At 45.3% G+C, this 13955-nt stretch overlaps 2 protein-coding genes across 4 annotated transcripts in view; both read left to right on the top strand.

Moving 5' to 3' along the window:
- The first annotated feature begins 2622 nt into the window (after positions 1-2622).
- LOC143956268 (uncharacterized) lies at positions 2623-9235 on the top strand. Of its 3 annotated transcripts, none has more exons than XM_077466475.1 (7): positions 2623-2719; positions 5487-5656; positions 5743-5854; positions 5996-6066; positions 6174-6314; positions 6439-6568; positions 7268-9235. In XM_077466475.1, exons 3-7 carry the CDS (start codon positions 5782-5784, stop codon positions 8563-8565), a joined length of 1713 nt encoding a protein of 570 aa, XP_077322601.1. In that variant the 5' UTR covers positions 2623-2719; positions 5487-5656; positions 5743-5781; the 3' UTR covers positions 8566-9235. The 3 variants fall into 3 exon arrangements, with proteins under 3 accessions (XP_077322601.1, XP_077322600.1, XP_077322602.1); XM_077466474.1 differs by having other exon boundaries at positions 5969-6066; XM_077466476.1 differs by lacking the exons at positions 2623-2719; positions 5487-5656; positions 5743-5854 and having other exon boundaries at positions 5969-6066; positions 6168-6314.
- Positions 9236-12572: 3337 nt separating this feature from the next.
- LOC143955199 (uncharacterized) overlaps positions 12573-13955 on the top strand; it is a 51892-nt gene continuing 50509 nt past the window's right edge. Inside the window, exon 1 of the mRNA XM_077465287.1 lies at positions 12573-12810. The gene's annotated coding sequence lies outside the window, so the exon portion shown is untranslated. The remainder of the gene's footprint in view (positions 12811-13955) is intronic.

The following is a 13955-nucleotide window of genomic DNA, read 5'->3' as shown; positions in this document are numbered from 1 at the left end:
AGGGGGTCCAGTTCCATAGAGAGCCCAGGGGGTCCAGTTCCATAGAGAGCCCAGGGGGTCCAGTTCCATAGAGAGCCCAGGGGGTCCAGTTCCATAGAGAGCCCAGGGGGTCCAGTTCAATAGAGAGCCCAGGGGTCCAGTTCCAGAGGATCCAGGAGGTCCTGTGCCAGAGGATCCAGGAGGTCGAGTTCACGAGAGTCCAGAAGGTCGAGTTCACGAGAGTCCAGAAGGTCGAGTTCACGAGAGTCCAGAAGGTCGAGTTCACGAGAGTCCAGAAGGTCGAGTTCACGAGAGCCCAGAAGGTCGAGTTCACGAGAGCCCAGAAGGTCCTGTTCCAAATGTGTGCCAGCTAATATTCTAAGGATACAAGGAGCCACTACAAATGCCACATAGAATATTTCCATCGCTACCATCTTGGTTATGCTCCCCATGCTCAGCTCCATTATTTCCCAGTTATTATCTTCATCATCAGTGATACAGAGGTCATACCCATCAGTGGCTCAGAGAGTATGTCAGTGTCATGTCATCTGTGTATCCCCTTTGTGGTAATGGGGTGATTACACTCATGTGATAGGTGCTTTTCCAACGAGTTGGGACAGAGCAAACTGTATTTTAAAGCGTATAAGCCCATTTTTATTACATAAAATCCAAAGTTCATATAGACATCAATTGCTCATGCAGGGGTTTCCAACATCCACTGAAAATAGGATCCATCTTGATTCCCCACTTACTGGATGCGGCCAAAGCCTGCATCCCCTTGTGCTGGAAGTCTACGCAACCTCCAACTACTAGCTTGTGGCTTAAGAAGGTGGAGGAGATCAAAAAAATGGAAGATTTAATCCTAACGGCCCGCCATCAAAGCGAACAGTTTACCAAAACATGGTCCGCCTGGAACATGTTTATCTTCTCAGGTGAAGGACGGGCCCTTTTGGAGAATGACCCGTCGGATTAGAACATCTCTTTTGGGACAGTTTGTTACTGGAACTGGAGGGTGTTCGATGGCGGGAGGTACTGACCTGCACCCATGACTAGAGCTGGACGCATTGGCTGCGCCCCTGGTCCCCCCCCCTCCCTTACTCTCCCTCTGACGTCCCCTCCCCCCCCTCTTTCGTGCTCTCCCTCCTTCCCTTTTTTTCTTTTCCTTTCCCTCTCTGCTTCTTCTAACTGTGGCACGCAGCTTGGATGTGGGGGATCCTATTGAGAACCTCATAGCCTAGGCTGCTCTGCTTTTACACAAAAATAAGGAACGAGACTCGCGGAACCATCCAGTGGTACAGGAAGCCCCTGGGCTGAAAGATACCTCCTACTACAGCATGGTTGAGACCCATAGAAATTGTTATATTTTCTCGCTTTGGTGAAACCCAGGGCCCCAGGTGAGCTTGGGGGACGCCTCAGAGACTAAATGTTCTTTAATGATATTTGCACACCTCATATGGGTTACGGGGGTTTTCTCAGTTCATTGCATACCATGATGGCTTGTGTGCCTATTTCTTATGGATGTTGTATTTCGTGTGTCCTTGTCCTTGATATAAATAAAAGATTTGAAAAGAAAATAGGATCCATCTGGCTGCTTTGTCAGCAGCACTGCTGCTGTTCTTACCAGTCTCTCTGACTGTACTTTCCAACTCTCCTGGTTCATTTGGCTCATTTAGCCTTTAGTGGCAGTGCCCAGCTGCACAGCCCTCTCCTGGCCTCTGGATAGGGGTTCTCCTGATACCCCGATAGGAGCCGACCTGACTCCTGGAACAAGACCTGCTGGCTGGGGCTCTGACCTGAGACCTTCTGGCCACAGCCTGCAAACCTGGAAGAAAGAGCAAGTGAAGATGGAAGCCTCTGCAGCAGTGACAGTTCGCAACTGGAGGGCTTTGTTTCAAAGTAAGTCTTTCATAATGTGTTAGTATGCAATGCACATTATGCCTTTTACCTTGCAGGGAGAGTTTATTTTTTCTCTCTTTGTTCTATGTTTACTGCCACTTTAAGATAGGGAAATCAGGAATAAAACTGATAGGTACCCAGTGTTCAAGAAAAAAGGACTTTAAGGTGATAAGAAAGCGCAGAGCGGTAACGAAAGTGACAAGAATGTGCAGAGCGGTAATGAAGGTGACAAGAATGTGCAGAGTGGTGATGCAGGTGACAAGAATGTGCAGAGCGGTAATGAAGGTGATAAGAAAGTGCAGAGCGGTAATGAAGGTGACAGGAAAGTGCAGAGCGGTAATGAAGGTGACAAGAAAGTGCAGAGCGGTAATGAAGGTGACAAGAATGTTCCTCCATGCCAGAAGTCGTCTCAAGCAAGCTTAGTGTTCTCTCTCTTCATACTGTACTGTACTTTGTTTCATATTTTTGTGGTTTAAAAACAAAAAAAGTTCAGAACGGATTGACCTGATATACATTGAACCCTATGGGAAAAATTTGCCTCGGTCCGCGACCAATTCGGTTCCTGGAGCAAATTAAGTTTGTGAACTGAGGTATCACTGTAAATGTACCTAAAATGTAAATGTGACGATTTTAATGTATGAATGAAGAACTTAGGCTGTAGTATTTAAATTCTCCACTAGATGGCAATCTCACTCCTGAGCGTGGAACGCAAAGAAGGAAGTGATGTCATGTACGGACAGGAAGTGACGTAGGGTAACGACAGGAAGTGTATGGTAAAGACAGGAAGTTTCATAGGAGAGGTGACTTGTTCGGAAATAGCGTACAGATATTATTGGATCTTGAGGTACATTTATTTTATTATTTATTTATTACAGGTACTTGTATAGCGTTGTCAGTTTAGGCAGTGCTTTATATATATATAATATTGTAAAGCACTGCATAATATACATCATCAGTCCCTGCCCTCATGGAGCTTACAATCTAAGGTCCCCAAACTCACATTCATACATACACATACTGGGGATAATTTAAATCGGAGCCAATAAGCTACCAGCATATCATATCATTGGAGTGTTGGAGGAAAGAGGAGTACAGAGAGGAGGGAGAGCACATCCCGTTCCTCCTCCGGGTTCTCTCACCCTTTGTGTTGTTATCTGTACTTTTTTGTCAAAAGTGAAAACTGTTGGGGGTTGTGTTTGTGCTAGAAGGGGGGATTTAGGAAGGGGGGGTGTGTTAGGAGGGGGATTTGTGTCTAGCAGGGGGGGGGGGGGGGGTTTGTGCTAGGACCATGTATTTTGGTGGCTCAATTTACAAAATGTGCCAGCACCTTTTTCGCGAGCATAGAGCAGCCTAATAGAAAAAGAATGCAACAAAAACCCACCGGCTCGAACGCACCTTCTTGTTACAACGAGCCCTCAGACTGGAGTGCCTGGAGATTGTGGGCAATTCTAAAGAGTGCCTTGACTTGAAAAAGGCTGAAGAGCCCTTATCTATATCACTGGGTGATGTGATTGATGGCGGATGGACATTATGGGGCATTTTTTTTTTTTTTTTTTTTTAACTAAAGGACTTGGTAAAAACTGTGGCTTGTTTACACTTTACTTTTTTTGTGAATGAGTAGGAATACTATGTACCCTTTAATTGTTCACATGAGGGAGCTGGTATCTGGGTTCCCCCTTTATTGTTAAAGGGGACTTCAAGATTCCATTAAGCCCCCTCTGGCTACAGACCCCCACAATCACCAGGCCAGGGTTATGGGGAAGAGTCCCTTGTCCTGATCAACATGGGGATAAGGTGCTTTGCCGGAGGGTCCTCCCTTTGGCAAGGCACTTACTCATGTCCAGGGCATGTGGCCTGGTATGATTCAGGAGGAGGGTGGGGGGGGGTGCATGCTCATCCTCCTCCTTTCCTTGCCAGCCAGGCTGTATGATCAGATAAGGGTCCAGTTTGTTTTTTGTTTTTCCAGGGGCCTTGCTCTTTTTCTGTGATTTTTGTGTGGGGTTCCCTCTTAAAATCTATACCAGATCTGAGTGGTCTGCTATAAGTTTTTTCGGGACCTCATCCATTTTTTTTTCTGCACGGGCACACAGGTAACAGAGCCGGGACAAGGGGTGGGCACAAGGGGAAGCTGCCCCAGGTGCAGCAAAGCAAGGGGGCAAAGAATGGATGCAGGGTGGTACACCCATTGTATAGCATGTATTACAGTGCGGGCGATGGGCACAATTCTGGATCCTTTGCCTGGGAACTGGGCGACCCTGTCCCGGTACTGGCAGGCAGAGTTTGTTACTTCACCTGCATCCACCTCAAATGGCACACAGGAAGCCTATAAAGGTTAATGCAGACACAGTGGCTGCATGGGGACAGCCAGGCACAGTCACATGTCAAATGTGAGCCTAATGGGCCTGGGATGAATTAGGAGGGGAACCCCATGCCATTTCTTTAAGCTATCCCCACCCCTTTGCTCACATGGCTGGAGATTCAGTGTCATGTAAGTGAATAGGGTGTTGATGTCATTGGTTAGAGGAAGTAAACCAAGATGGGTTTTACTTCCTCTTTGCTTCCCTGCAAGGGTAAAGCATGTGTCACTTACCTGAAACCGAAGCCTGCGATGTCCCCGATTTCCTTCTGGCTGGAAGCGTCCATTCTTCACCCCTCTTCCTTTCAGGGCCACGGACTCTGGTTCTGTGACTGGCCGGAGTCGCATGCACGCGGGAGCCTCCAGTCACGGCATGACCCCATCTAGAAACGGCACAGCGTGCCCTTTCTATAGTGCACATGTGCCAAATTCATCAGCGCATGAACAGTAGAAAATACTGCTAAATCGTGGAGGTTTAGGAGATATTTACAGCACCTACAGGTAAGCCTTAATCTAAGCCAGTCTTTCTCAACCTTTCAACACAGAGGAACCCTTGAAATAGTTCTCCAGTCTCGGGGAACCCCTGCTAAAAATGAGAAATCTACAACTCATGATACATTAGTGTGATGGTCAGTGGGAAGAATGGTCCTTACAGATGGCTAAAAAGATCAATGGTGTTGGTGGGAACTTATCCTCTTACCTTACCTTAACTTACCTCTTATTAAGAGGTAGAAATGGCCCAATGCAAAAGGAACCCCTAGCTGCCTCTGGAGGAACCCTAGGGTTCCATGGAACCCAGGTTGAGAATCACTGATCTAGGCTTACCTGTAGGTGAACATGGTTGTAAAGGGTGTACAACCACTTTAAGGACTCAGTGATGTTTGCACCCACTGGCGTCCTTAACAACCATTCACAACAGGAAGTTTTAATGTATAATAGCAGAAGTAATGCCGTTATTATACATGATGTTCTTCTCCCGCCAAAAGGGTAAATGTTCGGTTGTTCATCCAAACAGTGAAGGTTTGGTCCAAACTTTTTTTTGGACTGAATCTTGAGGTCATCCCTAGTATAGACATTACACATCCTGGTATAGTCCAAATAATTCTCAGTTTATTGTCTATCAACAAAGAAGAGTGTCCTATTTAGATCAGTAGGAGATGAGGAGGATTTTGGGAGGGTCACATTACTTCATCCATATCTCTATACTTAAAACATTGTTTTAATTCATTGATAATTACTTTCTCTCTATACACAGAATTATAAAATAGTAAAGGAAACATCTGGAGATCCATGAACACGAGTAGCCGTCTTCACAGGACATCACCCATCACAGTGCCTCCACCTCACCGCCTGACAACAGAGGTAACCAGTGCCAAGAAGATTCTATAAGTCACCAAGAAGATCATTAACTAGCTGACAGGAGAGGTGAGCGGTGGTGGGAATTCTGGGACATTATCCAGTAACAGACAAGGGATGTGTCTGGATGGTGACTGTATCATTGTGTGTGTCAGGTTCCTATAAGGTGTCAGGATATCACTGTCTATTTCTCCATGGAGGAGTGGGAGTATTTAGAGGGACACAAGGACATCAAGATGGAGGACCAGCCGCCCCTCACATCACCGGGTAAGAGGAGACTTTATTGTAAAAGAGAGCAGTACGGAGGCTCCACCTAGATCCCCCATCATCTGATAAACACATAGAAACAATGTATTCAGTCAGTGTGTGTGTTTCCTACAGATGGATCCAGTAATGGGAACCCACCAGAGAGATGTCCCCGTCCTCTGTATTCCTGGGATTCCACACAGGAAGGTCACACCATCCCTCACCATCATCAGGTAGGTGGGAGTGAGCAACTAAGATTTAAAAATAATTCTAAACCACATTCTTCAAAGTAAATTCTTGTTCCTTTTTATAAATGTATTCTGCCATCTTTGAGGTTTAGGGTGAAGAATTAAAAGACATCAAAGCTGAGATTAAAAAGGAAGAAGAGGAGACTCTGGTGAGTGGAGCTCAGCAGTCTATGGAGGCGGATAGTCTTCAGGATTCCACACAGGAATATCAAAGCATCCCTCACCATCATCAGGTATAAATAACTGAGCTATACAACTCAAAAGTTATTCTTAACTAGGAGATAATTTTCTTATAGATATTTTTTTTAATATTGAACTTAATTTTCCAGATATTTTATTTTTTGTTTTGGGGTTCAGGATAAATGTGGAAAGGAAATCCAACTTGAGGTTAAAGAAGAAGAGACGTTGGTGAGTGGAGATCAGCAGTCTATGAAGGAGATGACCATGAAAAGTGAACAGGAGGAATCTTCTCTTTATATCAACAGAAGTAAGTAATAATCACCAAATGCAGAAATGTTCACATTTTCCTTTTTTTTCTTCTTTGAGTATAAAAGATGAATTTAAATAGTTGCAACGTGAAGATACTGTACACCATATGAAAGGTCCATCTCCATTCCTCAATATAACGTCATGTTCCCAACAAATGAGGAGGAGATACTGTACACCATATGAAAGGTCCATCTCCATTCCTCAATATAACATCATGTTCCCAACAAATGAGAAGGAGATACTGTACACCATATGAAAGGTCCATCTCCATTCCTCAATATAATGTCATGTTCCCAACAAATGAGGAGGAGATACTGTACACCATATGAAAGGTCCATCTCCATTCCTCTGTATAATGTCATGTTCCCAAAAAATTAGGAGGAGATACTGTACACCATATGAAAGGTCCATCTCCATTCCTCAATATGATGTCATGTTCCCAACAAATGAGGAGGAGATACTGTACACCATATGAAAGGTCCATCTCCATTCCTCAATATAATGTCATGTTCCCAACAAATGAGGTGGAGATTCTGTATCTTTATCTGGTTTGTATTGCTATTTTATGTTATTGTTGCACCCAATTCCATACCAGAGCTCTGAGATACTGTAGAGCGTTAGACCAACATACTGTATATGACTTCTGAATGAAAGACATGAAGAATTATTATAACATTCAAACATTGATTTCAAACAGGTGGACACCATGTCCCGAATAACGTATCTTCAGAATATAAAGAAAATCCCACCACACAACGTTCTTCAGGAGTGAATCGCATTACACAAATAATACATCATAAAACCTATCAAATGGAGAGATCATGGGATTTCTCTGATCCTGAGGAATCTTCTGATGATCTACATACTATTATTTTTGAATCTCACAGTACAGATAAATCAACAGATCCATCTAATCCCGAAGAATCTTCCTTAAACCATGAAGGAGCTCACACAGGAGAGCGTTCCTTGTCATCTACAGTGTCTGGGAATTCTTCCAAAGGAACCAGAGAGCCTCCTACACACCAGAAAAGTCATAAGAGTGTGCATACTTTCCCATGTTCAGAGTGTGGCAAACATTTTACTACCAAAGGGAACCTTCTTAAACACCACAAGATTCACACGGGTGAGCGTCCATTTTTATGTTCAGAGTGCGGGAGATGTTTTAGTCAGAAAGTAGAACTTGTTGCTCACCAAAGAACTCACACTGATGAGCGTCCATTCTCGTGTTCGCACTGTGGTAAAGGTTTCATTCAGAAAGGAAACCTTCTTAAACACCAGAGCACTCACACAGGTGAGCGTCCTTATTCATGTTCGGAGTGCGGGAAATGTTTCATTCATAAATGCACACTTGTTGCTCACCAAAGAATTCACACTGGTGAGCGTCCATTCTCGTGTTCGCACTGTGGTAAAGGTTTCATTCATAAAGGAAGCCTTCTTATACATCAGAGAAGTCACACAGGTGAACGTACTTATTCATGTTCGGAGTGCGGGAAACGTTGCATTCATAAATGCAACCTTGTGGTTCACCAGAGAATTCACACGGGGGAACGTCCTTTTTCATGTTCACAGTGCGGGAAAAGTTTCATTCACAAAAGCCACCTTGTTGTTCACCAGAGAATTCACACGTGGGAACGTTCTTATTCATGCTCGGAGTGCGGGAAAAGTTTTATTCAAAAAGGCAACCTTGTTGTTCACCAGAGAATTCACACGGGGGAACGTCCTTTTTCATGTTCAGAGTGCGGGAAAGGTTTCATTCTGAAAAGCGACCTTGTTGTTCACCAGAGAGTTCACACGGGGGAACGTCCTTTTTCATGTTCAAAGTGTGGGAAAGGTTTCATTCATAAAGGCCACCTTGTTGTTCACCAGAGATTTCACACGGGGGAGCGTCCTTATTCATGTTCAGAGTGCGGGAAAGGTTTCATTCAGAAATATAAACTTCTTAGACACCAGAGAGTTCACACGGGGGAACGTCCTAAAACTGGGAAAATGTATTGACTCGAGTATAAGCCTAGGGTGAGAAATGCGCAGCTACTGTAAGTGGAAAAGAGGGCCAACAATGCCCATCTGCATGTCTCACTGTGCCCATTTGCAGCCTCACTGTGCCCATTTGCAGCCTCACTGTGCCCATTTGCTGTCATAGGTCCCCCGAACCGCAAACTCGGTAGTTAAGGGTTCCTAGATGCTCCCTAGCTGCAGCCAATTTGGGGTCTCTGGACCCAAAGGGTCCCAAAATGGCATTGCTGCAGATGGACACAATTGACTCAATTTGAGGCCCCAGTATCTCAAGGCCACTTGGTGCTAGGAACTCCAAATTTGGTGTGCAAACCCAGTGGAACTAGATCTACAAAGCTGGGGTTCCCCGAGATAAGTAGGTTCGGAAAATATCAAGCACCTTTCTGAAGCAGAGAATGACATTTTCAATTCAACTTTGAGGCCCCGTATCTCTGGGCCACTTGGTGTAGTTCTAGTTCCACTGGGTTTGCACACCCAATTTGGGGTTCCTAGCACCAAGTGGCCCAGAGATACGGGGCCGCAATGTTGGTTCGCAAAATGTCATTCTCTGCTGCAGAAAAGTGCTTGATTCGAGTATAAGCTCAAATAAATGTGCTGAAAAACTTGGCTTATACTCGAGTATATATAGTAATTATTTTTTTTTTTAAATCAGCTATGCAAGATTGAATTTAGATTCTTTATTGTGTGTTAATGATGTAATACAATTTTCTAGAATAAAATAATAAAATAAACTCTACAATATTCTGAGTCATTTTTTACCAATGAACATAATTTTTAGATGATTGGTGATTGGAATGTGCTCGGTTCATAGAGAGTCTTCCATTGGCGTTTTATTAGTGAGATGTGAGAGTCTAGAGCAGTGGTTCTCGACATTTATAGTACCGTGACCCCCTGATAAAATTTCCCAAGTTTTGGAGGCCCCTAACAGTAAAATTATTTTCGTAGTGTGGGTTGTCAGCACCCAAGGCAAGACAAGTAATTTGCGCCCCTAACCCACGGACACTTAGCGCTCCCTGAGTCCCTTCCACTTGTACAGTATTTTAGGATGTACCACTCGTTCTCTTTTCTTTCCCTTTTATCTCTCTATCCCAATTTCTTATTCTTTTTCCCCATCCCTCTCTCTAGATGTCTTTTAATGGCAACTATAATCACAGGTAGTATCTCTGGCTTCACTGTGTCTCCGACTTGGTGGTGTCTCGTAGCAGTGACATCTATGCCAAAATCAGGATCTAAGGTCTCCTCCAACCCCTCCCACTTCACATTTCTCACCTGTCCTCTGACCTCTAGCCTCTGCCCCCAGCCATGCCCTGAACTAAATGGGCGGCTGCGGGCTCCAGGGACAGCCCTGCTGGGCGGCCACAAAAAGGCTGAGACAGCGGCGCGGGCTTCAAAAACAGCCCAGGATTCGGTGACCCCTGGCAAATCATTATTCGACCCTTGAGGGGGTCCCAACCCCCAGGTTGATAACCAATGGCCTAGAAGGTCCAGTTTCAAAGAGCCCAGTATGTGCAGTTCCAGAGAGCCCAAGGGGTCCAGTTCCATAGAGAGCCCAGGGGGTCCGGTTCCATAGAGAGCCCAGGGGGTCCATTTCCATAGAGATCCCAGGGGGTCCAGTTCAATGGAGAGCCCGGGGGGGTCCAGTTCCAGAGGATCCAGGAGGTCCTGTTCCAGAGGATCCAGGAGGTCGAGTTCACGAGAGTCCAGGAGGTCGAGTTCACGAGAGTCCAGGAGGTCGAGTTCACGAGAGTCCAGGAGGTCGAGTTCACGAGAGTCCAGGAGGTCGAGTTCCCGAGAGTCCAGAAGGTCCTGTTCCAAATGTGTGCCAGCTAATATTCTAAGGATACAAGGAGCCACTACAAATGCCACATAGAATATTTCTATCGCTGCCATCTTGGTTATGCTCCCCATGCTCAGCTCCATTATTTCCCAGTTATTATCTTCATCATCAGTGATACAGAGGTCATACCCATCAGTGGCTAAGAAAGTATTTCAGTGTCATGTCATCTGTGTATCCCCTTTGTGGTAATGGGGTGATTACACTCATGTGATAGGTGCTTTTCCAACGAGTTGTGCCAGAGCAAACTGTATTTTAAAGTGGTTGTAAACCCTTACAAACCACTTTGACCTACAGGTAAGCCTAGATTAAGGCTTACCTGTAGGTCCAAGCAATATCTCCTAAACCTATATGGTTTAGGAGATATTTGGCCGAAAACGGGCACCGCTGTCTACGGCGCATGCGCCGTAGACAGCGGCGCGCAGGCGCACTGAGCGCGGCAGTTCCAAGAATGGAGCTGCCGCATTTGTCGACTCCCGTGCGCATGCGCGGGAGTGACGTCATCGCGGCTTCGCCGAATGACAGCGACGGAGCTGCGAGACGCCACCAGCAAGATGGATGCGGCGGACTACAGGGGACAGCGGCGACTTTGCTGGCACCTGTGTCAGGTAAGTGACACATAATGGGCTACTATGCGATGCATAGTAGTCCATTATGCTTTACCTTTGCAGGGAAAAAAAGAGGAAGTAAACTCATCAGGGTTTACTTCCTCTTTAAAGCGTATCAGCCCATTTTTATTACATAAAATCCAAAGTTCATATAGACATCAATTGCTCATGCAGGGGTTTCCAACATCCACTGAAAATAGGCTCCATCTGGCTCCTTTGTCGGCAGCACTGCTGCTGTTCTTACCAGTCCCTCTGACTGTACTGTTCAACTCTCCTGGTTCATTCCGCTCACTTAGCCTTTAGTGGCAGTGCCCAGCTGCACAGCCCTCTCCTGGCCTCTGGATAGGGGTTCTCCTGATACCCCAATAGGAGCCGACCTGACTCCTGGAACAAGACCTGCTGGCTGGGGCTCTGACCTGAGACCTTCTGGCCGCAGCCTGCAAACCCATGAAGAAAGACCAAGTGAAGATGGAAGCCTCTGCAGCAGTGACAGTTCGCAACTGGAGGGCTTTGTTTCAAAGTAAGTCTTTCATAATTTGTTAGTATGCAATGCACATTATGCCTTTTACCTTGCAGGGAGAGTTTATTTTTTCTCTCTTTGTTCTATGTTTACTGCCACTTTAAGATAGGGAGATCAGGAATAAAACTGATAGGTACCCAGTGTTAAAGAAAAAAGGACTTTAAGAGGAAGTAAACCCTGATGAGTTTACTACCTCTTTCAATCCCTGCAAAGGCAAAGCATAATGGACTACTATGCATCGCATAGTAGCCCATTATGTGTCACTTACCTGACACAGGAGCCAGCGAAGTCACCGCTGTCCCCTGTAGTTCCGAGCGTCCATCTTCTTGGTGGGTCTCCGTGGGTCTTGCTGCTCCGGCGCTGTGATTCGCCGGAGCAGCGATGACGTCACTCCCGCGCATGCGCACGGGAGCCGAGACGCGCGGCATCTTCGTCATCGACGATGCCACGCTCAGTGCGCCTGCGTGCCAATGTCTACGGCGCGTATAGGTTTGGGAGATATTTCTTGGACCTACAGGTAAGCCTTAATCTAGGCTTACCTGTAGGTCAAAGTGGTTTGTAAGGGTTTACAACCACTTTTAAGGTGATAAGAAAGTGCAGAGCGGTAACAAAAGTGACAAGAATGTGCAGAGCGGTAATGAAGGTGACAAGAAAGTGCAGAGCGGTAATGAAGGTGACAAGGAAGTGCAGAGCGGTAATGAAGGTGGCAAGAATGTGCAGAGCGGTAATGAAGGTGACAAGAAAGTGCAGAGCGGTAATGAAGGTGACAAGGAAGTGCAGAGCGGTAATGAAGGTGAGAAGAAAGTGCAGAGCGGTAATGAAGGTGACAAGAATGTTCCTCCATGCCAGAAGTCGTCTCAAGCAAGCTTAGTGTTCTCTCTCTTCATACTATACTGTACTTTGTTTCATATTTTTGTGGTTCAAAAACAAAAAAAGTTCAGAACGGATTGATCTGATTTACATTGAACCCTATGGGAAAAACTTGCCTTGGTCTGTGACCAATTCGGTTCGTGGAACAAATTAAGTTTGTGAACCGAGGTATCACTGTAAATGTACCTAAAATGTAAATCAGCCAATTTTAATGTAGAATGAATAACTTAGGCTGTAGTATTTAAATTCTTCACAAGATGGCGATCTCACTCCTGAGCGTGGAACGCAAAGAAGGAAGTGATGTCATGTACGGACAGGAAGTGATTCCGGGTAAAGACAGGAAGTTTCACAGGAGAGGTGACTTGTTTGGAAATAGCTTATTATTGGATCTTGAGGTACATTTATTTTATTATCTATTTATTACATAGGTACTTGTATAGCGTTGTCAATTTAGGCAGTGCTTTATATATATATATATATATATATATATATATATATATATATATATATATATATTGTAAAGCACTGCCTAATATACATCATCAGTTCCTGCCCTCAAGGAGCTTACAATCTAAGGTCCCCTAACTCACATTCATACATACACATACTGGGGATAATTTTAATCTGAGCCAATAAGCTACCAGCATATCATTGGAGTGTTGGAGGAAAGAGGAGTACAGAGAGGAGGGAGAGCACATCCTGTTCCTCCTCCGGGCTCTCTCCCCTTTGTGTTGTTATATGTCAAAAGTGAAAACTGTTGGGGGTTGGGTTTGTGCTAGAAGGGGGGATTTAGGAAGGGGGTGTGTTAGGAGGGGGATTTGTGTGTAGCGGGGGGGGGGGAGGGGGGTTGTGCTAAGACCATGTATTTTGGTGGCTCAATTTAAAAATCATCACCAGCACCTTTTTTTGCGAGGAGCAGCCTAATGCAAAAAGAACGTGACAAAAACACACGGGCTCGAACGAACGCACCTTTTTGTTACTGCAAGCCCTCAGACTGGAGTGCCTGGAGATTGTGGCCGATGGCGGATGGACATCATGGGGCATTTTTTTTTCAACTAAAGAATTGGTAAAAACTGTGGCTTGTTTACACTTTACTTTTTTTGTGAATGAGTAGGGATACTATGTACCCTTTAATTGTTCACATGAGGGAGCTGGTATCTGGGTTCCCCCTTATTGTTAAAGGGGATTTCAAGATTCCATTAAGCCCCCCTGGCTACAGACCCCCACAATCACCAGGCCAGGGTTGTGGAGAAGAGGCTCTTGTCCTGATCAACATAGGAATAAGGTACTTTGCCAGAGGGTCGCAAGGCACTTACTCATGTCGAGGGCAAGTGGCCTGGTATGATTCAGGAGGGGGGGTGCACACTCGTCCTCCTCCTTTCCTGGCCAGCCAGGCTGTATGATCAGATGAGGGTCCAGTATGTTTTTTTTTTCTGGGGCCTTGCTCTTTTTTTGTGATTTTTGTGTGGGGTTCCCTCTTAAAATCTACACCAGATCTGCGTTTTTCTGCACAGGGTCACTCTTAATGCTTCATTCAAAT

This window comes from Lithobates pipiens, unplaced genomic scaffold, assembly GCF_037356315.1.
Source record: "Lithobates pipiens isolate NorthernLeopardFrog02 unplaced genomic scaffold, aLitPip1_a1.2 Scaffold_35, whole genome shotgun sequence".
Lineage (NCBI taxonomy): Eukaryota > Metazoa > Chordata > Amphibia > Anura > Ranidae > Lithobates > Lithobates pipiens.
The sequence above is the reverse complement of the archived record's forward strand: the minus strand, read 5'-3'. Positions and strand labels throughout refer to the sequence as shown.